At 39.5% G+C, this 25,782-nt stretch overlaps 1 protein-coding gene across 2 annotated transcripts; it reads left to right on the plus strand.

The window, feature by feature from the left end:
- The first annotated feature begins 320 nt into the window (after positions 1-320).
- On the plus strand, positions 321-24,774 carry RACGAP1 (Rac GTPase activating protein 1). 2 transcript variants are annotated; one of them, XM_010964264.3, is made up of 17 exons: positions 321-501; positions 6,603-6,691; positions 11,707-11,909; positions 12,927-13,063; positions 14,015-14,084; positions 15,764-15,817; positions 16,496-16,576; positions 16,955-17,072; positions 17,428-17,558; positions 18,330-18,494; positions 19,679-19,774; positions 19,862-20,060; positions 21,574-21,679; positions 21,856-21,988; positions 22,100-22,235; positions 23,162-23,270; positions 23,612-24,774. In XM_010964264.3, the coding sequence occupies exons 2-17, from the start codon at positions 6,607-6,609 to the stop codon at positions 23,685-23,687; spliced, it is 1,899 nt and encodes a 632-aa protein (XP_010962566.1). In that variant the 5' UTR covers positions 321-501; positions 6,603-6,606; the 3' UTR covers positions 23,688-24,774. The 2 variants fall into 2 exon arrangements, with proteins under 2 accessions (XP_010962566.1, XP_045379558.1); XM_045523602.2 differs by having other exon boundaries at positions 6,607-6,691.
- The last annotated feature ends 1,008 nt before the right edge of the window (positions 24,775-25,782 follow it).

Consider the following 25,782-nt stretch of genomic DNA (forward strand, 5'->3'; position numbering starts at 1 on the left):
GGTTGCAAATAACTGCTGTTCTATCTCCTTACGGAATTCTTCCTGTTCATCCAAGAGACGCGACTTTGTTCAGTTAATAGTTTCCAAAAGCCCTATTTCCTTGCCTGGGGAAAACAGTAAGGCCAAGAATAATTTGTACTCAAGAACTAGCACTTGCCCTTAGTCAATATGGTATCCTAAATGGCTTCAGGAAAGAACTCTGGAGGGGGAAAAAGAAAGAAAATGCCAAACCCCTTGCCCTTAGTTAAGATGGCTACCTTTGGCCTCGCTCTATTAGAACGCGCGTGCCCATTCCTGTCCCCGCCCCTCCGCTTTGTCCTGACGCGTGCGTCGCAACGTAGGGAGACAGCGCGGGAGGAATAAATTTCTCTGTGATTGGTTGGTGTGGGATTTCAAACCCGAGCTGGCGGCGCGGGGCGGCTTTGCCGTTGGGTGAGGCGCAGAGGGAAGTGGAAGGCCGCCCAGGTGGGGCCAGGCGGACCCCGCCAAGTTGCGAGAAAGGTGCGTTTGGCGCTGGGTTTGTGGTGGAAGGGAGGGCGTCCGAGGCCTGGCACCTCCCTGGGGGTCGAGGTGGGAAGGTCGGCACTTACAGCCCCTCCTCTGGGGCTCTTCCCGGACCGTGGCGCGGGCGGCCTGGACGGGCGGTGGCGGGGGAGTGGGGGGCTTCTTTCTCTGCGCCGTGTTTTGTGGAAAGCCAGGGGGCATCTTTCTGAGATGGTGGCTTGAACAGGGCAGGAGCTACCCCAAAGAAGTGGCTATCACTTAAGACAGAGTTAGGGAGTGGGTGGGGGTTACACCCCAGTTCTTTTCGGAGGAACAAGACTTTTTCGAAGGGAAGATCCCTGGCTTTTGAGAGGCCAGGGCCGCCTGTAGTGGAGCCCCTCTCCCTAGTGGGCTGTGTGTGTCTAGGTAGGCAGTGACATCTTGCCCTTCCCATCCTAATTCTCAGCCTTAGTAACAAGGAGGCCTTACTTTACCCTTTCACATTCCTTTCCACAGGATTTCATTCCTCAGCAGAGGGTGTGTATAGAAACGTGGGGTGGGTGGGGAAAATAAGCTTTTTTTTTTTTTTTTAAGAAATTCTCTTTAATGTGTAAAGTGAGCTTTTTGAGTTATTGAAAGTGTTTAGAGAAGATGCCTTTTCTATAGCTTAATCATTCAACAGGTATTTATTAAGTGCAAAATATAAATACAAGACAATCTTATTTGGCTTTAAAGGAGCTTGCAATTTATTCAAGCTAATAAAATTTCTAAAGATAACTGATTTGGTGAATCTGGTAGGCCTTTACACTGCTGAGAGTACTGTACCTTGGTACAGCCCTTGTAGAAAATATTTTGAAAATATTTGTCAAGAGTCGTAAGAGGTTTTACCCTCTGATTTGGTAATGCTGGCCTTGGAAATCTACTTTAAGAAACACGGCCACTTGAAGAAAAGCACTGTCTATGTTGATGTCCAGTTTATTCCTTCAGTGAATATTAATCATTTGCCAAGTGTCAGGCACTGTTCTAGGCATCAGGGCCTCAGCAATGAACAAAACAAACAAAAATCTGTCTTCTTGGAACTTAAACTGTTGGGATGATAGACAATAAACAAAATAGGTAAGTTAATATATATATAAGTATGTTAGATGGAGATAAGTGCTTTCGAGTGAAAGAAAAGCATTGGGAGGACAGATGCAATTTAAAATATGGAGAATGAGACAATGATATTTGAATAAATACCTGAAGGAGGTGATGGAGTGGCCATGTGAGAGATTCTAGGCATCTGTAACAGAAAAACGAAATTACCTAAATGTCAACGGAAGAGAACAATTAAATAAATAATTGTTCATCAAATTTTTGTAACTTAAAGGAAACATAATAGAAAAAAGTAAAACACAAATTATATATAATCTTTGATGGCAATTCTATGAAGTATGAGGGCATAGTGGGCAAAAATTAGGGAGGTGCATGTAATTGTTTAGGGTGGTGAAGTTTTAGTTTCACCATTAAAAAGCATTAATTTTTTTTTGAACATAGAAAATTAACAGTATGAGGCAGTGTTATACATCTGCTAAGTGTTGTAAATAATAGAGGTAATTTAGGACTAAAATGGTAAGAGTGCTTTAGTGAATTGGTGAGACTTATACTGGACCTTGAAGAATGGAACACTTCAGAATGAAAAGAATTTGCAGAAGAGGAGAACTTAGTATAATGAACTTCTGAAATTTTTGATAATAATTTTCTGAAAAATAATAATTCAACTTGTCCCGTTCTGTATTTTAATCTTCATTCATGTTGGACTGAGGATGTTCTGTTTACTCTTTCTGCAGTTGATTTGCTCATAAGAACATTTGGTTTCAAGATATTCCTTCTGCCTGCCAGTTGAATAGAGGCTTTTGATATGGTGAAGCAGAAGCTGGACAGTTGGGAAAAAAAGTTGTTCTGAAATGCTTTCATATGAAAGAATCTTGTATTGAAACAGTCTTAGGGAATGTTTTTTCTTGGCAGCAGAGAACCTGTGTTGTTGATTTCTTGGGAATCTCAAGATTTAGTAATGTTTGTGAGAATGTTTTTCATTAAAACTCTCCCTAAAAACTCATTGCTTTGTCTTACAATATTTAACACCCTTGATGCATCTAAAACCTGATGTATAGCTCTCTTAATAGTGTTGTTTGTAGGGGGAGGAAGAAGAGGATAGAGGCTTTTTCCAGGATACTCTGCAGTAAGATCTGTAATAGTCTGTTATTCTGAAGGATGATGTCTGTTCTCTTGGCTGGGTGATTGAAATTAAATTGGGGACTCAAAGCAATCACATCAAGCTGAGCCTCTTTTCGTGGTGATGCCAAATTGCTCCCTTAGGAATACTCACAGATTGGGAGTCTGTAACATAGTGACTTCTCCATCTCTGGGGCTTCTCATCAATAACAGCTGAGATTCTCTAGCACCTTTTTGTTCAAAGTGCTCCACAAACTGATTTCCTTGCTGCACACAGGGATCATTTCAGCTCTCCCGAAAGGCAGCCGCCTCTGTAGTGAAAAGTGACAGCTGTTTTACAGCTGCAAAGCAATGTACTACAATATGACTTTGTTTTTGTTTCCTTTCACATTAGTGTATCTCCTAGCTATGGAGCTAAATAATAAAGGAGGAGAAATAAAGAAGTATTCGTGAGGGTGAAAATGTGACCCAGCAGGAAAATTAAGACAATTTTCAATTGACATTGAATAGGATGAGTAAATTTTAGCCTTTCAAGTTACAATTTGGCTGAGATATGAGTTAGTACTGATGCTGAAAGATATTTTTGTCATCTATGAATAATTCCTGAGAGTCACTGCTATAGAATGTTAATAAAAATACACAGCCCCCCCCCCCCAGTGTATAAAGAGAAGAGGATTATATTTGCTACTGCTGTTTTTGGATTGCCCAAAGTAAACCTATGTTAGAGGAAAAACTTCTCAGATGCCATGAGCCTCATGTAGAAGATCTTGTTTAAGAGCCCAGGTCAAATTTTGCTATCTCCTCCCTTCTTTTTGATCTGGGTCCCAGCTATGATTTGGTAATCACTATTCTAGGATGTAAATAACAACAGTCAGACCAAAACAAAAAAATAAGACCAAAAAATGTATACCCACTATAATAATACCCTATATTCTTATAGTGAGGCTCAATTTACACATTATAAAACTTACCTACATTGATTTGTAATATTCTATGAGGTAAATAGGACAGGTATTATTGTTCCCATTTATAAATGTGTCTCAGAATTTCAGTGACTTATCCATGGATTTACAGTGTGTAAATAGAAGAACTAAAACTTTATCCCAGGTCTTTTGCCCCCCTCACCTTTTTTAAACTCTTCTGCTTGTTTTCATCCTTATTAAACATTGATGTTCAGGTAGATTGGGAAGTGTTTTTGGCAGTAGAATGGGGGTGTGTGTTCATTTATGTGTTTGATAAAAATATCAAATATTTTTTTAAAAACTGTGTGTAATACAGTAGTGCAAAATGTAAGGTTTCTCCTCTCAAATCTACAGTCTAGATGGAACATAGGATAGAAACATGGTAAAGTTAAATTAGAGTACAAGGTGTGTCTGAGGGCCAACTGAGCAAAGCAGTTGGGGAAAGACTGGGGCCAAGGAGATCAGTTGAATTGAGTGATAATGACCTGCAAGTGATGAGAGCATGGTATATCACACATGAGAGAAGAATCCCCAAAGTCTGGTGATTATATTTGCAGGAAAGGAAGTAACTTAAGGTGATTCTGAGATTTGGAACTAAGGGGGTGAATAATCAAAAAAAAGGAAATCAAATTCAGGAGTCAGTAGGGGAGGGAGTAGGGTTGGTCAGTGGGAAGGGTAGTTGGTGATATATTTGGGGGAAGGATAAAACAATGTCTCAAATCAAAATCAACATCCAGGGCATCCCAAACAAATTGAGAGCTACGGGATTGAGTTACGAGAGAGGCAGGGCTGGAGAGAGAAATAGGTGAGTTGTCTGGAGAGATGTAATGACTAAAGTGGGATGATTTGATATGTTCAGTCACACAACTCCTTCCTAGGTCCTGGGCGTCATGTTAGAGCAGCGTAGATTGAGGTAGTTGTATGAGATAACAGTTACTATGGTGAGATGTGCCCAAGTAGGTACTCTGTATCTTTAGTCTTTTCAGGAATCAAGTTGTGTTTTCAAGAGAATGCCTCCGCACAATACTCACTCTAGGGAGTGGTATGCACAAAGAAAATGGGAAAGAAGGATAGAGGAACTTGAGAAAATGGAGGATTTCTCTTAAAGGGACAAAGAATCAGGTTGTACTGTCATTTAAGGCATACAGACCGTCTGAATTTTTGTTTAAACAACCAGTTTTCATTGCCCTAGTTGCACTGTCACATTTTCCTTTTCTATATTCCTGGACAGATAGAAGTTTTCCTATGTACTGAGCTTGCTGTCTTATAGTCTCAGAATATGCACACAAGTTCAGAGGTGATAGGAACCAAGTATACCCCACATGAAAACTGATCGGCTTCTTCCACTTTTGTTGGGAGCCAAAGGGAATCGTCATTTGAGTAGGCTGCTGAATGCCCTGCCCAGGTGTCTGGCCTGTAGCACTTAGGTGCGCTTGCCTTTTTTTGTCATACTGTGAAAATCCACAGGCATCTCTGTAACTTCTACATCTCTTCCTACCAGTTTTAGTGCTATTCTTTTAGTTTTGTTCTTAGTTTAGAGAAGGAGCTTTGTAGTAGATTTGTTGGTCTGGTTGCTTAGCAGCTTGCTGTGATTATGTAGCTTGGAACAGATAGATTGCCATTTGAGAATCTTGGTTTCCGGCCCTGATTCAGGTATATATTGCATCCAAGCTTGGAGTTGAAAGCTTTTTTACTATTAGAGCAATCATCATACAAGTACAAATGAATAATTCTATAGCATTTAATAGAAAATATCTTTATGTTTATATATTCCTTTGTGTCCCCCACCTCCCCACCTCCCTCTTCCTTGCCCTCATAGCTTCTGGTACACCCTTACAAACATTGTAAAACCACTAAACCTTTGTAAAAGAGTTCTTAAAATTTTATTTAGATGCATGAAAAAAGGGCCTGGACTAGAATGTTGAAGGGGTGGTTGGGAGAAACATAAGAAGAATCCTTTAATAGTATTTCTGAGAATGTTCAATTTTCAATTAAATATGATTTTTAATTTTATTTCCTTGATAATTTTCATAACATTCCATTGATATCTTTCTTTCTTGACTGTTAAATGAAGATCTTATTTCCTCAAAGTGTTCCCAGTTCAAGTCTATTTGAGTAGTACTGCCTGTAAGGACACCGTTTTTAACGTAACATCAGCAAGTCTTTAGGGGCAAATATGAAGCCTGAAATTCACTATATGGAACACAGTAGTGAATGATTTTTCCTTTGCCCTTCTCACTGTGAAGGTGGTATATTGTTTCCTTGATGCCAGAACGTGGTACAACATAATCCTTTGCCTATACTTAGTATAAATTTATTAGATATAGTCCCTGCACGCAGTCCAGCAGAGAGCCCTGCATTACAGAAATAATTCTCGTGCTGCTGAGCTGGCGATTTCCCCACTTAATCACTTGTGTGACGTCGTCTGTGCCGTTGGTAAGAAATGTGCTGACCATGTCCTGCGTTTTAAGAGGCAGTTGCAACATGGTATTAGCTACAAATGAAATTTAAAATAAACCTTTTAAGTTACATTGAAAGTCTTCAAAGTGCAGGAGGATTAAAGTGGCCAAAAATGTTAAATTAATCATTAGGTTTGACTAAGTTGGTTACCTAGTAATCAACTAACATACTTGTCCCTAATTGCTTTCATCTCAGCTCCAGAGTGATTGCAGAGTGGAGGAAAAGAAATAGGCAGGAAGGGAGGGGTGTTATATTCAGAGGACTGAAATGCTTTTGTAATTTTCAAATGAGCTTAAACATTCCAACTTTGTTTTTATAATTAGGATTACACAAAACATCAATTGTTGGCCTTGGATTATTATAATGGTAGCTACACGTGGAAGAGTCCAGATGTTAGTCACTGATGACTGTACTGGATTGCTACTGAATCTTTTGTCTGAGGGAGATGGCAGGACCCCTAATGTATATTTGATTTCTTGGCAGAAAGATGGATACTACGATGCTGAATTTGCGGAATCTGTTTGAGCAGCTTGTACGCCGGGTGGAGATTCTCAGTGAAGGAAATGAACTCCGTAAGTCATTCTGAGCTGGCTTGTGTGAAGAGAAAAAACAGATTTCACATTTGGGTGTTCTATAAGGCTGAAGTGTGTTCCAATCCTAAAATTGTTTTTCATTTGAGTTACCTAAAAAGAAAATGATGGTCACTTATCTATGGTCAAAAAGCTTAATGAACACTCATTCTAAATGGTCACCTTTTTTTTCTGCAGTGGTTTTTAAATGGGTTTTACCCAGACTCTTTTCATTATCAAGGTTCTCTTTTCACTAAATAGTTGGCATTAGTTGCTAATTTTATTTTCATATCACTAACTGGGCAAAATCTACTGAATTTCCAAGATTGTTGCCTGTTTTCCTTAGAGTAGTAGTTGTCTAAATTTTTTATCTTGAGTTTTCCCTGTGTTCTAAAAAATATTTTCAAACGAAAAGGAGAAAAATGACATAATTTCTTTTTGAAAGAGGGGCAGTTCATCTGCTTTCACCTCCTTCATTTATTTGGTGCTTAGTACTAAAAGGGTGAGGTTGGATGGTGAGCTGAGGAGAAAAAGGAGGTGGTGATGGAATAGTCTTATGGGAAGTATATTAGTGAGAAGGGTGGGGCTGATAGCACTGACTTAAGTGATCTAAAGAGTTATTCTTTACCAGGTTCTCTTTGTGTTGCCATCCCCTCTGTTTCCAGATTTTCCTTAATACCTATTTTAGTAGGTATTGCTATTAAGTCAGCCTCATTGATATAAAAGTAATGCAAGAACTGTGTCTTAAACTTTTAAAAAAATCTCCATAGTACTTAGTATGGTGTCTTGCTTATGCCATTCAATATTTTCTTTAATTTGATTGATGTTTTTAATGGTTCTCATCCACTTATAAGCCCTTCAAAACAGTATTCTATCTTCTTTTTCTAATAGCTGTTTCATGACCCTATCATCTGGTACCAACTCAGTAACCATGATGGCATACTAATTAGGCTTCTCTTTGAGCTCACATCATCTCAGAAGATAGATTACTTTGGAGTCTAGTGGGGAAGAGTATTGACTAACAGATCTTAAAATTCAGGTTCCCTCAGCATATACTCAGTGAGAACCTATCACAGCTTCTAGCACATGTTGAGGGAAAGGGATGACTAAATGGCTTCCAAAAAGTATGGTTTGGTTGAGCCTTAGATTAGATATAGGGTAGGATCCCAACAGTCAGAGATGAAAGAGGGCATTTGGGGTCAAGGGAACAACCTGAGTGGCGGCAAGAGGGTGTAGGGTGTGAGGGGAGTACGAGTAAGGGGGGTTGACTTAATCAGGGCTGTGATTTAGGAAGGTTACGCTGGCTGAGGCGGAGGCTGCCTTAGAGGTGGAGGTGGGAGACTGACTAGGACATGGCTGCCATGACTCAGGAAATAGGCAGTGGGAGCCCCGACTGGAGTGGTGATTCTGAAGATGGAAATAAGGGGAAATGGGTGGAAGAGAGAGTGATAAGATCTTTTAGGAGAAGGCAGCTGATAGTATGTGGGGGCAGAGGGAGGAATCTGAGTTTTGTAGTCTCAGTAAGTAGAGCTGGCTTTTAACTGTTACTTGTGTGTCTGTTTCTCCATCTGTAAGATAGGAATTTTGTGGTGAGCATTGGGAGATGAACGAGATACTAGTTGTGAAAATACCTTTGGAAGTAACTATACCAAAAAAATAGAAGGTACTTATTTTTATAGGAACCTTTATTTTATAAGCAAATTTCTATTTTCCCATCGACTTCTGTTATGAAATAGAGGTATGTTTTGTCCCCTCTCCAGATCCCTAACTTGGAACATTGACTTTTGAGTAACTAAAGTGTCTTAGTGTTTTCTGGACTCTAGAATCTTTTTTTCTGCAACCAGCCAGTCTCTGTTCTTTTCTTGGATTCCAGGAATTCCTCCCATGCCTAAGTATCCCTGACTCCTTACTCTTGCTTTTCGTCATAACTTTAGTCCTCTTTCTCCTTTTTGTATAGGAATTTTTATTTTACAGCTAAGTCCAAGGTTACTGAAAGATCAGAGTAAAGGTTAATATTCAAATAAAATGTCTTTAATAGCCTAGATATTTTATCTGTGTTTTCCCTGGTCTACATGATTTTTATCTTCTATTTTTATCATGAGCTGCCTGAAATTTTTTTGATGTTGGTGTAAATTAGGAATAAATATAACTTAATATTTATCAGGTGCCTATTGTGTGCCAGCACCATACTAGGTTGGTGCTATGCTATCTGTGTACGGTAGGTGATACTAAAGTGCATGTGACATGGTGTCTGTCTTCAAGAAGATTGTGGTATTTAAGTTTCAGTAACAAGATTCTGTCTCATGAAGCAGAAGATAATACAAGTATCAAAATATATGCTTTTGGGAAGTACAGAAAAATGTGCAGCAAAAAGATTAAGCAAGGTTTCATAGAGCAGATGGGATGGGTAGGAAAATGGGTGCATAAGAGAGAATAGATAGGGCATTCCTTTTGGAGAGCATAGCTTGATCATAAGCGATAAGGCAGAAATGAACACAGATCCGTCCTGAGGGCTGGGACAGACTGGTTTAGTGAGAGGGTATTGAGTAGTGATGGGAAGTTTGATTAGACTGGTAAGGTAGGCTTGGATGTCTCGAGTTTAAATATGATCTGAACAGTAATTTTCTTCATTCATTCGTTCGTTGAATATTTATGTGCCTACAGTGTACTAGGTAGAGTGCAAGGCACTGGGGATAAAAGCAAGAAAGAGATATGGATCCTTGCCCTTAAGACGAGGAAGAGCCTGTGCAAATGCCCTAGATGGAGTGAGCTGAAAAAACAAGATTTCTGGAATTGCTTTAATCTCTTTGCTGAACCATGAACTAAATCCTGATTTCTTTTTCCTAGATCAAAGATTATTCTCAATTTGTTTTAAGGAAATGTCCCTTCTCCTTTGTCATTTTAGATAGATGAATTTTGTAATTTAATATACACATAGCCCTTTTAAGGAGATCATTTGAATTCAGTAAACCTTTTGAATGTGTACTTCATGACAAGGGCTAGTACCAAATTGAACTGTGATTCACACACTGACCAAAAAATGCCATTCATGTTTATTGATCTCCAGCATCAAAATTTTTCCTGGCTTGTGGTCTAAAGTGCCTTTTTGACCCATCCTTGCCCAATTAGTTTACAACAGAATTGTACATAGAAGTAATATCTTCATCATGTATGCAAATGTTCTGATTTTGGCGTAATATAAACTAAACTAGTAATTTAATCATCTGTATTAAAATGGGAACTGTGTCCTTGAAATGAACTGATAACTTTATTTGGTTTCAGTTCTATGGTTCAACTCAGTTAGACCTGTAACATACACCAATTAACAGTGAATGGAATTAAAACCCCAATTTAATAAGACTTATCACAAAGTATCCTAAAGAACAAACAAACCAGTGAAATTAGGTCAAATGGAAATCTTTTCATTCTCAAAATTATTTTTCAATTCAGTAAATATTTGAGTGTGTAGGCAACACTATATTTAGAAACATTTAATTGACCACAGTGTGGAGCTAGAAAGTTTTTAGACTGTGGAGTTGAAAAGTCTGTTTACTGTTCTTTATTTTTTTAAATTGAAGTGTTACATACATCAAAAAAGTACACAAATAATAAGTGCATTGCTTGATGAATCACAGGAGTAAATGTGACTAAGAACCAGCTCTTGTTTTTAATTTTTTTCCTTGTGAATTTAGAATTTTGAAAGAGTTAAATTTGTAAAAGGATATATTAATTTTCTTTTTCTTTAAGTTACGAGGGGGAAAAAAAACCTTAGTAATGTGTTTCCAAACTGTAAACTAAACCAGTATATCATTTAAAACTATTTGAATTGTAATAATATATTTTACTTTTTGAGATCCTTGATATTTGCCTTGTCTTAAGATAACTAGATCATAATACCCTGTTTTGCTAAAATCTGTTGTTTGCTAAAAACCTAGGTTTCCTTGTGGGGAAGGCCTGGTTTTTCTACATTAATTATCCTAATTTATAAGTTTGAAATATAGTCAAATTATTAAAATTGCTTTAAAATGGCACTATATTATTTCTGTGCTCTTAGGTTAAATTCAAATAGGAAAACTGCCCTTATTACCTAAGAATCTGCTAGCTTTGTGTGAATTTGGCCTAGTTTCAGCTGTAAACTGGGTTAGTTTGACCAGCAGGATGTACGTTTTAGAAACTTGCTCCATCATTCTGGTGGAGAATGATGCTTAGAGATAGATTGAGGTTAACTAGAAAATAGAAAGGCATTGTAGAATAGTCTTTGCCAATGGCAGTTGATAGGAACAGATGCCACCAGGGTTATTATGCTTGGAGGTGCTGCCTTGGAAGTTATGTGCTCTTCGCAGACACTTGAAAAGAGTCCACATTCCACTCTCAGTGACTCACCCAAACTAGTATGATCTTCTCTTCCTGTGTCTTTCCAACTGGAATGTTTACATACCCTTCAGGGCTGTGTTAAAACAGTGAAAGCAAATTGGCTGTTTACTTTCAAATCAATAGTTGTATAATTATATAGCTGAATGCAATTGTGGGTTTAGACATCTGTAATATTAATCTACATCTACCGGAGCATATTACAGCAGTAACATTTGAATTTGCAGTAGTTTAACGCCTTTGGCGCAGCAATACGTGACTCTAAAGGAGGCTGTTTTTGTTTTATAGCTGTAACTGTCCTGGTGCGTGACAGCTGCCCCAAAGGTATCCCCCTTTGATTGCCTTCTGTTCAGGAGCTTTCACTGTTAGGGTTACATCTGGAGCCAGGTGACTAATGAATTACTTACTCCATAGCAGACGCCACTGGCTAAGCCAAAAGTAAGTGGTTATTGACCACTGAAACTTCTCATCCCGAGTGGTGAACATATATCCAGGATCTGTTCCTGGTTATTTTTAGCTAGATTTGCCCATAGTACAGCTGGTCCCTCAACTATGTATTTGGAGTAAAACTAAGCAGAGGACTCATTTATTAGAGCATTTATACCCTATTTGGTATTTGAATTATTAAAATTTCCCCCTTTTCTTAGAATTTATCCAGTTGGCAAAGGACTTTGAAGATTTCCGTAAAAAGTGGCAGAGAACAGACCATGAGCTGGGCAAATACAAGGATCTTTTGATGAAAGCAGAGACTGAGCGTAGTGCCCTGGATGTTAAGCTGAAGCATGCGCGCAATCAGGTGGATGTGGAGATCAAACGCAGGCAGCGAGCTGAGGCTGACTGTGAAAAGCTGGTGTGTATTGTTTTTATGCTAGAACTGTGACAGTGGGGGAGGCGGAAGCATCATTTGATAATGTTTCCACCTGCCCAGATATACCTGGTTTCTTCTACTACATTAAAGAACTGAAAGCACCCTGTCCAGTGGCAGCTTGTCCGTGATTGGAGCTGAAATTACAGCCTGTTCTTCATAAGTTGAAATTTAATTTTTTTCCCCTTTAGACCTGAGACTTATTTAATAGATTTCAAGTGAGAATTTAAAGAATTAAAATTAGGAGGAAAGTCAGGGAAATCCTAGCATATTTGGTCAGTCACAAGATATTGGCTGTCTCTCATTAATGATTATAAGTGCTACTTAGAACATCCTTATCCTTATATCAGTTTGTCATTGATACGGGCAGGACAACTCTTAAGTCTTTCCTTCATCACTGCTCTTAATTTAGGGTAAAGAGCTGGATGTATTCAACCAGTGTGATTAGCACAGCACACTATCATTTTGATGTACTAGGGTGGGTCATGGTACAAAGGAAAGGCTTCACTAGGAGGGACCAGTCCATCTTGGTACAGTGTTAGATGCCTAAGTAAGCTCACATTGTCTGGTTCCAGTGCATTAAAGCTTTCTATCCATTTTAATATATTTCGCGCCACCGTTTAGAAAGGTGAGTGGCTGTTTTGATCTATAGAAGAAGCCAATAATTGTCCTGATAAAATGACACTAAAGTGTGTTTGCTCTACGAAATTTATTTTGGGATTCTCATTTTGCAATACTCCCTTCTCTTGGATTAGCAGTTTGATCCAAAAGTCTTGTAGCAGAAACTCCACTATTTGAGATGGAGTTCATTTTACCAGTCAGAAATCAGAGACACAATCTGGGCTTGATGAGAATTAATATGCTGTTGGTGTAGCAGCCTTCCTGAAGGCTCATTTGCATAATGCTGTATTTTAATGTCTTCTGGTCTGCCTGTCCCATAAATTTGAGGTGAAGCTTTCTCCCCTGGTTAGCTAGGATGTTTTACTCTGCTTTGGTCTGTAGGAAAGACAGATTCAGCTGATTCGAGAGATGCTGATGTGTGACACATCTGGCAGCATTCAACTGAGCGAGGAGCAAAAATCAGCTCTGGCTTTTCTCAACAGAGGCCAACCATCCAGCGGCAATGCTGGGAACAAAAGGTGGGGGAACTGCATCTGTTGTTATCTGATCACAAGCATCACAGCTGTCAGAAGTTCTTGTTATCTAAACTCTTAAATATACTGCTTCTGGAATGTGTGCTGAATAAAGCAGAAAAAGACTTTGGAGGAAGGGTGGATGGGAAATGAAGGCGCAGGGGCCTCCCTCTTTATTTTATTTTATATTTTTTTTCTTTCCTTAAGATGTTTCATCATGGGTAAAATTTGATGTTGGTGCTAAATTGCACTTCAGTAACTAATCCTGCACATTGCTGAGAGACCTAAAGGTGGAAGTGGCAGTTCAGCAATACTTCAGGTGTTTGCTCTCCAGAGAGCTCTTGTAGCTCTTCTAGTTTAGAAAGGCCTTCTGTGAGCAAGACCAGATAATAATTTTGGTTCCACTGCATCACTGTTTAAAATAGTCTCAACCAGGCTTTGAATTTAACACCCCTAATACAATACGTAGGAAAAGGTCAGCACTCTTCGAGCGATTTATTTTGTTGCCTGGTTGTTTTATGGGGAATCTTTATAACTAAGAAGATGTACAGACTTAATTTCTTAGAAAGCTAATGCTGGGTAATACTCTTCTCTTGTAGAAAGCAACCACAGTTGGGATCAAATTAAACTTCACTCTTCTGCCTTGTGAATCTGCAGTAGCCTGTAGTACAGTCTCAGCAGGGAATAGCACCTGTGCCCCTGACTGTTAACTTTCAACTACTGTTATAAGGCCTTTGCTGAAATGGCAGCTGTGCTGCATGTGCATGCGCGCACATCTCCCCATGTAAACCATAAAAAGCAACCCACCCCAGCTAGGGTTTGAGCTTGTAGTTATCTCCATGGGGAAGATATTGCTGTGAAATTGCTGATGTTACCTGACCAGTGTGACTTGTTCTGGTGTTGATGGATTTTACTTTCCACAGTCTTGTGTCTAACGCTACTGTTTTACTCATCTAGACTGTCAACCATTGATGAATCTGGTTCCATTTTATCGGATATCAGCTTTGACAAGACTGATGAATCGTTGGTAATGAACACTTGATTTCTGAGAATTATCTATTTTTCTTAACCCTGCTCCCTCAGGAATAGCTATCCTGTCCTCTTTTCTGGAATTCCTTTATTACTATTTTATTACTTGATGTGTTATAGATACTGATCTAGCATTTAAAAATATAAATGCATATAAGCTATAAGAGACTGGCTTACATATTTATTTAATTTCTGGAAATAAGAATACAAGAATACAGAATTTAGGATTTGGCATGAGGTTAAATTTATTTAACATATCTATGAGCTGTGTGTACTAATTGATTACTATATCTCGACTTATTTTAAAACCCAAGCTAACACCAAAAAAAAAAAAAAGCAAGACTCTATCCAAGAAGAGTTTATTTGCTGCTCTTGGGGGGAAGAGATTTGTGCCTTATTTCTGAATTAATTTGGTTCTTGAGGAAGACTTAGTCCTACTTCACAATTAGAAGGAAACCAGTGCCCTGGAACTTCAGCCAGAAGGCAGATGAAAATTCCCAGGCACTATATAATGCGTTAATGAACAGCGGTTCACGTGTCTAAGCTCTTTGTTACCCTGCTTTTGTGAGGTAGCACCCTTCTCAACTTATGGTGGTATTTCTGGATAAGAGGTCATCTCCTGATATTTTAGTCTCTGATGTTCTGGAGATTGGTTTGTGTATCTTTTCTGTTTTACTGGATGAAAGGTAGCAAACAAGACAGTAAATCAGGAGGGTATTGGTAGTTGGTTTTCTGATGATAACAAGACATGTGATAACTCCTTGTTGCATAGGCTTAGAGTTTTCTGTCCAAATTCAGTGTTTGACTAGGGAAATAATTACCATTTTGTAGATACAAATATTAGGTGTCATCTTTTTGAAATAAGGAATGGCATAGTTTGGGATACATAATTAAACTAGAATATATTATTAGCTGATTTTAGAGCTAGACCTGTGATGTGATATCTGTCGTAACCGAAGCTGAAACAAACAAGCAGTAGCTAAATTACTTGACCATGAATTGGAGAGGTTACATTTATTTAGCTAAGTTATATACAGCTGTTTCTGGATTTTGCATGTTTAGGGATTATCAGGAATAAGGAGGTCATAGGTAGCTAGTAAAAATGAATGCAAATGGTTAAAATAAGTGAGGTAAAACTAGACCACAGTGAAAGACAAACAATTCTTCAGTGTCTATATGAATGTCTTTTTTTAGGGCCTAAGTAAGAGGGATGATGGAGAGACGTAAAACCTAAACTAGAACTTTGAAAGTGGCTCTATTGTGCAGAACATCTGATTAGATGATAGCAGTCCCTTAAGAGCAAAGATCACATCTAACACGATCAGCATAGTGCCTAACATTCTGTAAGGTCTAAAACTAATTACAGAAATCATCAGAAATAAAGGACCAGGCACTGGAGATAATCACGACAGAAGTTGATTCTTTTAACCTTTTCTTGCCTCTGTGGTATTGATTCCTGATTCTATTATAATAGCTTCAATTTTGGAAAGAAAGCATGTTAACTTACTACAGCTCTTGTAGCTATGACATTTGGGACCCTCCCTTCCCCCTCTCCCTGACTTGTGAGTTAGGTACTCTGACTCAAGAGGCCTTTAAAATTCTCTGCAAATGTATTTGCACAGGGTTTAGGGGAGGCCTAACCAAAGAAAGAAATTAATACAGTGTAATTGTCAACAGGATTGGGATTCTTCTTTGGTAAAGACTTTTAAACTGAAGAAGAGAGAAAAGAGGGTATGTATGGTTCTGTTTAGTTTTTTTTTTTGTTTGTTTGTTTTTTACAAAGTAGCAATGAAAGAATTTTCTCTGGAAATTTTGCCATGATGTTGCATTCCTGATACGGTGCTCTAGCCGTTATTAAACCTGTATTACAAATGAATCCTTGTTGTGGGGGTGGTATTGATGTTCCTTGAGGTATTAACTCAGGACAGAATTCTGTCCTGTTTCACTTCTCCGGGCTGCTCTCAGTTCATTTATCGAGAGGAAAAGGATATATCTGTTTTGAGTTGTCATATGAATTTTTATGTAGGACTTTTTGTGCTCTAATATAAGCTTCAGATGAAATGTGTATATAATGGGATATACAGAGAACTATCTGTGTGTGCTTGTTTAGGGTACTTAATATGTTTCCAAAGACTTCTGTCCTTAAATAAGATTACACTCTACTTTTTCTAGTGCTGTCATCTAAAATTTTCCAAAGCTTGCTTGTTTCTTCTAGGGTATTGAGCGCATTTTTGTGTTGGTACAACGTAAGCTTCAAGTGGAAATAGGCAATGAGAGAGAGAACATTGTTATTTACTACAGCCCTGGTATCTAGGGCTTGCGTCCACATTGTCTAATGGGTAATTTTATCTTTTGTGCTTCAGATCTTCTGTTTGGTACTAAAGTTCTTGGTTTTTGCCCCATCTCTAGCGCTCTAGTAGCCGACAGTTCATTGACGGTCCCCCTGGACCTATAAAGAAAACTCGTTCCATTGGCTCCACAGTAGACCAGGTAAGAATAGTCAGGCTAAGAGAATTTTGTTCTCGAACACATCAAAGATTAGTGGCCCCAAGCATTAAAAATCCCGAGTCAACATTGCAGTGTTATTGAGAGAGATGTTTAGTGAAAGTTTTTCTCTGTAATAGAATCCTTATCCATATGAATAGAACAGTAAACAACTTCCAGCTTTATGTTTGGTTCTTAGTTGCTTGTATGTAAACCCCTGTGACCTATATTTCTATTTTAAAGTATGAGATTTCAACTTAAGAGTGTTTGGGACTGGAGGCTTAAGTCCTAACTGAGACTCAAGAATTTTTCAGCTACTCCAGAACACCCTATAGTGGAGGGGAAATGAGATTCATCCTTCCCTCATTACTACCTTTGTTTTAGGGGAATGAATCCATAGTTGCAAAAACTACAGTGACTGTTCCCAATGATGGCGGGCCCATCGAAGCTGTGTCCACTATTGAGACTGTGCCATACTGGACCAGGAGCCGAAGGAAAACAGGTCCGGGGGTTTGTGACTGAATGGCCTGTGTAAAATGACTGGTAAAATCTGGGGAGAACTGGAGCCTCAGAACCCTCGTTCAGCAGGAGTTGGATGTGTTGGGTGGTTTCCTACACTGCTTACCGAGGGCCAGAGCACTGTTCGTGTCATGCTCTGCCTTTGGCTTGCTAGCCTGGCCTTCGCCATAGTGTAGAACTTGTTCTTCTGGAAATGATTCTTTGCATAGCCGTTATATTCACTTCTGATCAGTATTACAGATTACCGGTTATCTACCAGTTATGTATTAAAATTGGGGTTAGAATTCAGAAGGAACAAAATACTTAAGACACAAAGCTTATAGTTGCCTGATTTCTAGGTACTTTACAGCCTTGGAACAGTGACTCCACCTTGAGCAGCAGGCAGTTGGAGCCGAGAACGGAGACAGACGGCCCCAGCACTCCGCAAAGCAATGGAGGGATGCGCCTGCACGACTTTGTCTCCAAGACGGTGGGTCTGGGGTTGCTGCCGCTCTTGGGCATGTCTGACTTTTTAATTCTGGAAGTACCAGCAACAAATTTAGATTCTTCTGTGTTATCAAGCTAAAAGTCAAATTTCCTCCTCCTTCCAGTCCCACTCTCCATGGGTAACTACTGGTTACAGAGGGTGTATATCTTTCCATTCTGTGAGTAATACTAAATTAAAACTAAAACACTATTCAGAAGCAGTTGTTTGTGCTTTTTAGTGACGTGTATTTATACTTCATGCTTGAATATAGCACTTTTTTTTTTTTCATTGGAGGTACCGGGGATTGAACCCAGGATCTTGTGCATGCTATGCACGTGCTCTGCCACTGAGCTATTACCCTTCTCCCCAAATAGAGCACATTTTAACTTTGTCCCATTTGATTTCCTCATAAAAACCCAAGCAAACCGACTGACTGAGGCTCAGAGGAGTTAACTGACTTGTTTGAGCCACAGGACAGTAAGTGGCAAAGTTAACATGGGGGCTTTCTGACTCCTTGTCAACAGATTCTTTCCAGTACTACAGTGATCTCTTCCAGATGAGTGCCCTTACACAAGCTACTTAGCCTCTTTTTGCTTCTGTTCCCTTATCTTAAAGAATACAAGACCTTATTTTATAGGATTATTGTGAGAATTACACAAATAAATATGTGTAATGGGATTAGAAAGTTGTTTGGCACATGCTAAGTGCCTAATAAATGCTGGTAGATGATGATGATAATTGTCTAATTCATACCACTCCCGGTTTCATCCTCAGGTTATTAAGCCCGAATCTTGTGTTCCATGTGGAAAGCGAATAAAATTTGGCAAGCTGTCTCTGAAGTGTCGAGACTGTCGCGTGGTCTCTCATCCAGAATGTCGGGATCGCTGTCCCCTCCCCTGCATTCCTACCCTGATAGGAACACCTGTCAAGATCGGAGAGGTGCGCTGTGGGAGCTGTCATTGTGTTATGGCTACTTTAGCTTTTCAAAAGCTTAAGGTCTTTTTTTTCCTAAAATTAATAATTCCAAGTATATTTCTTCCCACAAATAATGAATAGAAATTACAAAATGTTAACTTGCAGCAGAATCCTGTTTGGGTTTGTCTGTTTAGTAACCTTTCTAAACCAAATTCCTCTTCCCCTTCTTCCCCCCTCTCCTTCCCTTTCCTTCTTTTCTTCCTTTCTTCCTTTTCCCTTCCCTCCCCACCCCCCTCTGCTTTCCCCCTCTTCTTTTCCTTTCCCATCCCATCCAATTTTGTAAGATTTCAAACATATACAAAAGTAGAGAGAGTACTATAACTAAACCCCTGGTTCCTGTCACTCAACTTCCACAATTCCTAATTCATGACCAGTCTTGATTTATTAATAATAACCCCATCTCCTCTTGACCCTGTTCAGTGAATTATTTTGAAGCAAATTCCAGCCATCATATAATTTCATCTTTGAATATTCTTTCTCTCATGTTAGAGATATTCCATACTAAGCTATTAAGATTAGATTATTTCTAAAATTTGATTCAGTTCATTAAGAAATTATTTGTTATAAGCAATGTTAGCAAGAATCAAAACAAAATGACTAAGCTGCTACCCAGCCTCCAGCAAATCAAATGTTACTTTTCTTTAATCTTAAGAGTTCTTATCCATGCATAAAATTTTTTACAAATTTTCTATAGTCTAGTATAGAACCATGGAGTTCTCTCCTACAGATAGGTTTGTGTCATGATCAACTGTGAGTTGTGTTAAATAATTTTTCTTACTAAGAATAATTAAAGTGCAGAAAGGTTTCCTTTTTTAGAGTAATAAATTAGTTTATATTAAACTCCATAGCTGTAATCTCATTGCTTGCTTTTTGATGCCCTTGACTATATAAGAGGAACAGGGGCGGAACTGTAGCTTGTGGTCTTATTACTTGTTCATGCAAGAGTGTGGTGGATGTGACTATAAATCAGTCCTGGTATGGAGGTAGGAAAAATAATTGAGAGTCTCTGTTCTAATATATGCATTGGGAAGAGAAATTTAAAAGTAAACATGATGTCCCAGCCTGAGTATTAGTGTAGGGTGATTTTCTCATTGATCTTCATCTGCTGATCTAAGTGGTATAAATAATTTTAAACTCTCCCTTTTCAGGGAATGCTGGCAGATTATGTGTCCCAGACTTCTCCAATGATCCCTTCCATCGTTGTCCACTGTGTAAATGAGATTGAGCAGAGAGGGCTGACTGAGGTAAGAGTCCACCCTTGGAGAGAGTGAATTTGTTATTTGTGTCAATAATTAAGAGGTTTTTAACTGAAAGTGTCATCTTGATAATAGACAGGCCTTTATCGGATCTCAGGCTGTGACCGGACAGTGAAAGAGCTGAAAGAGAAATTCCTCAGAGTGAAAACCGTGCCCCTTCTCAGCAAAGTGGATGACATCCATGCTGTCTGTAGCCTCCTGAAAGACTTCCTTCGAAACCTCAAAGAACCTCTTCTGACCTTTCGGCTAAATAAGACCTTTATGGAAGCAGCAGGTAAAGGCAGGTCTTAGTACTTGAATGTGACTCCCACGAGGGGCAGGAATTTTCGACTCTTCTGTTTCCTGTTTATTCCCTGCCTGGTACAGTGCCTGAAATATAGCAGGTGCTCAAATGGATGGATGAATAGCTGTATCCATGTTCTCCTATCCTCTCCTGTCTAAATTGTACAGAGCACTAACGGGTTTTTTTGTTGTTGCTTTTTATTGTATTTTTTGTCAAGTTTTAGGTTGTCCTTTTGAACTTGGAGCTATCTTTGATTCCTTTACCTCACACCCTACATTTAATCCATTGGCAAATCTTGTCAGCAAAGGTCTTGTAAATATATCTTAAATTTAAAATTTCTCACTCCTATTGCTACCACTCTTGACCTCTCTTTCCCTGGAGTGATGTAAGAACCTACTGATTTTCCCATTTCTACTCTTGCCCTCTTAAGGTATAATCTTCATACAGTAGCTCAAGTGGTTCTTTTACAATTTAAATTAGATGATGTCCCTTCTGTCTTCAGCCTCCTCCAATGGCTTCCTATCACTCTCAGAATAAGATCCACAGTCCTTAACAGGCCCAAAAGACCCCACATGACTTGGCTCCTGATTAGGTCTCCAACAGCATTTCTTTCAGCATTCTCCCCTTCCATCCTTCCTCCCTTCCTCCCTTCCTCCCTTCTTCCCTCCCTTCCTTCCTTCCTCTCTTCCTCCCTCCCTTCCTCCCTCCCTCCCTTCCTCCCTTCCTCCCTTCCTCCCTTCCTCCCTTCCTCCCTTCCTCCCTTCCTCCCTTCACTTCCCTTCCCTCCCCTCCATCTCCTTCCCTTCCCCCTCCTTCCCTTCCCCCCTGCCTCTCCACACTGGAATTCTTGCAATTCTTAGAGCATAACCAGACTTACTCCCAACTCAAGGCCATCACATTTGTGGTTGTCTCAGCCTGGAGTGGTGTTTGCATGATTTTCTCCTTTATTTCTTTTGGGTTTCTTTTTGGATATCCTGTCCTCAGGAACACCTTTCCTGACCACCTTGTCTAAAATAACATCTTTCATTACTTTCTAGCTTCTTGCCTGCCTTATTATTTATTATATATATCACTACCTGATAGATAACTTGCTTTTTGACTGACTTCTCCAGTTGCATGAGGCAAGGTCTTTTGTTTAGGTCTGCTTAATCCTGAGCACTTAGAACAGTGCCTGGCACATAGTAGGCTCTTAAACATGTTTCATGAACAAATACCTTCTGAATAATTGTAGTCACTGCAGTCATATGTCTGCCTTCCTGGAAACATGAGTTTCCAGCTGCTTTCCCTAACTGCAAGAGCCGGTTGTTAAAAAGTTCTGATTTCTAATATTGAGCTGTTGGCCAGTATCCTGCTTGTTAATGAAACTAGAATCTGATGCAGTCATGAACCTAATCAGAAGTTTCAAAAGCTTACTGTATAGATGCGACTTTGTGGTCGATAACTTGGAAGCCTGCTGTCAAGGGAAAAAAGTCTGGGCCTCTTGTTGCTTTCTTTCCATTTACAGAAATCACAGATGAGGACAACAGCATAGCTGCCATGTACCAAGCTGTCGGTGAACTGCCCCAGGCCAACAGAGACACATTAGCTTTCCTCATGATTCACTTGCAGAGGTGAGTAGAGCAGAAATTTGTTGCTGGGAGTCAGAGAATTTGCCAGGGGGATGAGAATGGGGGTTGGGTGTTAGGGAGGGAATGCGAGGGGTAAATTGTTTTTCTATAGATCTTACTATTTCTGTCTGCTTTTAAGCAGAGGGACAAGTCTTCTAATTTAATGCTATTTTACTTAGGGTGGCCCAGAGCCCAAACACTAAAATGGATGTTGCCAATCTGGCTAAAGTCTTTGGCCCCACGATAGTTGGCCATGCTGTGCCCAATCCAGATCCAGTGATAATGTTACAGGACATCAAGCGTCAACCCAAGGTAGGCAAGCATGTCTGTATATATACATGACTTTTGTCACATGATAACATGAGAGAACAGTGAGTAAGCCCTGAGCTTTGGAAGTTTGTTAACATATTTGGTGGCTTTTAGGTGGTAGAGCGCCTACTTTCACTACCCCTGGAATACTGGAGTCAGTTCATGATGGTGGAACAAGAGAACATTGAACCCATGCATGTCATTGAAAACTCAAATGCCTTTTCCACACCACAGACACCAGATGTTAAAGGTAAGGCTTAAGTTGTGCTTCTTAAAGGGCCTGACTCCCTCTCTGGTTTTTGGTCAGGTGCCCTCTCCTTGTCTTTGCTAGAAGTGTTTAAAATGCACATTCTTCAATAAAATTAATTTTGAGAATTCTATCATTAAAAATTTGTACAGTTCTACCTTCCTTATTTTTTTTCTACTTTTTCATGTTCTGCTTCTTTCTTTACCTATATGGATTTTTTTTAAAATATAGGTATAATAATTTAGATATAATTAGTTCTTATTTCACTTAGCATATTATGAGAACTTTCTCTGTTACTATATGATCTTAGTTATCATGTTTCTGGTTGTAAACTATAGTTTACCTAAGTGTTCTATTAGGTATTGATGGTATTTTTCAATTTTTCATAATTACACATAGCGATGCCATCAATATTGTATGTATATACTACCTTTTTTCATCCCTGATGATAATTTCCCATGAGTGAGAATCATTGAATTAAAGGTTTTAAACATTTTTATGTTTCTTGATATGTTTTACCAATGTGATTTTAAAGGCTTTTGCCAGTTTGTATTGCCACCAAAAATGTATGAGGCTGGTTTCATTCCAACTTCACTGGCATCGGAGACCTGTTCTTTCATTACTGCAAGTTCTTTTTTAAGGGAGCATATTGTTTTTTTCTAACATAGGAAAAAAAAAATCAAATATATGTTGGATTTGAGAATGGCCAAATCAGAAAATGAATCTCAGCTATTCACTGGTTGCCTGTATGGTTCAAAAAATACACTGCTGTGTCACAAAATGGTGACAAAAATGATCTCTGGGACCTTGCTAGGTCTCTAACCTTACCTCTTAAGTGTTTCACAGAATATTCGGCTTAAAACTGGCTGCCTACAAGAGTGCTTTCTTTTTTCCTCTCCTTTAAATATATGTCTTAACTTTGATTGAAGTGAGTTTACTGGGCCCCGTGACCACTCCTGAGCATCAGCTCCTCAAGACTCCGTCATCCAGCTCCCTGTCGCAGAGGGTCCGCTCCACCCTCACCAGGAACACTCCCAGGTATGTGGAATCGGGCTGCTGGGAAATAAAAAATGACTGCTTCCTTTCTTTCTCATCATGCTGAAGCTTATTGAAAGAAAAATTGAATTAGATCTTAGCCAGCAGCTGGACTTTAAAAGGAAACCTGGAGCCATTAAGATCTGGTTTTTAAAAAGGGTCTAAGGATCTGTACTGTTTTTCCCCTCCCTCATCTCAGGTGACAAAGCATGGTTTACAGAGTACTTGTTTCTGGCTTTCCTACTGTAGTTGATTATATTAAGTAATGTTATAGTTATTTACCATTTTTTATAGAATACTTTTCCAGTTCATTCTCTATTTTTTTTTTTTTTTTTTTTTTTTAGATTTGGGAGCAAAAGCAAGTCTGCCACTAACCTAGGACGACAAGGCAACTTTTTTGCTTCTCCAATGCTCAAGTGAAGGCACGCCTCCTGTACTTCCCAGCATTTACTGACTGCAGGGAAGGGCGCACCTGCGCTCTGCTCGGCAGCCTCCTGTACTCATTGCTACTTTTAGCACTCTCAAGGCTTTTAATCAAGTTTAATTGTGCATGGGGGTTTTATGAAAACTATATATATCTCCCTCTCCTTCTCCTCAAGTAATGTAATGTCAACACCTCGTGCTGCCGTTGTTGGGAGCTTCTAGATGGGAGATCTTTGCAGGAGTAGAAGTAGGTTTGAAATTTGTTGTGATTCTTTTTGGGGCTGGAGGCACGTCCCCTTGGCTTAAAGCCTAATGCTCTCGTGTAATGACCTTTCTCTGGTGTGATTTCCGTGAGACTGGTAGAAGCCCTACCTCTTCAGTAAGACTGACTTGTGTTAGGGTGGAAAGTGGGAGGGCAGGGTAAAGAAAGGTTTGGACAGAGGATTTAGGATGGCTCCTTTTGAGAACCTGGAAGTCCCCCTCCCCCTGTTATGACCTGAGCTATGATGTGGAGCCTTCATAGATAAGGGCTACGGTGAGGACTGCACTGGTAATGGGAATGTGCTTAGCTTTCTTTTGGATTGATTAGGTTTAATAGTATTAAGTGGCACAACCTTGTAAGCGTGATACCACAAACTTGTATTTATTTCTAGTGGACCTCTGGCTGGACTTTGGGGTTTGGTTGGGGTCAAAGCCAGTTTATTCTTAAGTTGAATTCATTCTGATGTTGGACCCCCCACCCCCACCCCCTTGTCCATTGGAGCCCGACTTCTAAAGGTCAGTATACCGTCTACTTAGCGGCCCAGCTAACAGTTACGAGTAGGCTGTAAGGGAAGATTGTCAATATTCTGTGTGGCAAGAAAAGCCACACTCATTCTGTCTTTGCACTTTGGATGCTGAAATCTTCCTATGGAACATAGCCACGTCTAGATAAATATGAGCAGTTTCTTCTATTAAAATTATTTACAATGTCTATCAAAATGCTTTCTTCTATAGACTATTTCTGACCCATAGTGGCCCTTGTCTGTAAAACATGTATTTGGAATAATATTTGGAAAAAAGTAAATAGTTTTTTCAAAATGAATGTGAGATTGGTTTTCTTGTCCTGGAAGGTAACCTTCAGTGCCTTCTTTTAGAAAACATTTTCCCCAAAGTGTTCGGTCGTTCATCTCCCTTTCCCCCTTCCCCGCAACTTCACCACCACCAGGAGTTTGTTTCTTTGTTTCTCACTCACTCTCACTGTCCAAATTGAAGTCCTAGATTTGTCCTGACTGTTATCCTCTTGCTTGATGAAACTACTTTAAACAAAAAACAAACTTTTTAAACAAGTCTTAGGGACCAGAATGGTGCAGATCAAAAAACCCAACAACTGTCTGGCTGGCTGCCTGGAACATCCTTCACTGCTGGAAGTGACTCTGGAGTGAGCTGGGATGATTAACTGAGGGCACCTGCACTTGGAACTCTGAAGCTGGTGAACAGAATGTATCTGAGATTGAACGTAAACAGTTGCAGGCTTAATATGTAACCGTGGAGAGGGGAGGCAACCCACTGGCTTTTTTCCCAGGAGGTGGCAGCTCTCACAGCAGGGCCCATCTGCATCAGCAAATCGACAGAGGATGGGCCCCCCTCTCCCCTCAACCCCCCCCCCGCCCTTTACACACGCATGCCTGTTAGGTTTTTTGTTTTGTTGGGGGGTTTTTTTTGTTTGTTTCTTTTTTAACTTTGTCCTAGATGCCATCTCTTATGTCCCTCAAGCCTAGTGTTGGCCTGGCTCCATATTTGCTGTTCTGTAGTATCTCCCCAAGGTGCATTTTAAGTCACTAATGTAGAGGAAGTAAATGGATTGTATAATGTGAGTGAAGGCAAGACGACCCTATGCAGGAACTGATGGGCCATTAACAAAAAAGGAAATAGTCCTGTGTGTCAAATGTTGGCAGCGAGTTGCTCAGTTTTTGGGCGAGGCCAAGAGACCTTAGCCATGAAGCTAATTCTGATATTAGCTAAGGGAAATATGTACCAACCCTCAACTTTCTTTACTAGTACTTCATGTGGAACAGCCTGACTTTTGAGGGCTTTCTTAATTAAATTGTAC

Source organism: Camelus bactrianus, chromosome 12 (genome assembly GCF_048773025.1).
Source record: "Camelus bactrianus isolate YW-2024 breed Bactrian camel chromosome 12, ASM4877302v1, whole genome shotgun sequence".
In the NCBI taxonomy this organism is placed as follows: domain Eukaryota; kingdom Metazoa; phylum Chordata; class Mammalia; order Artiodactyla; family Camelidae; genus Camelus; species Camelus bactrianus.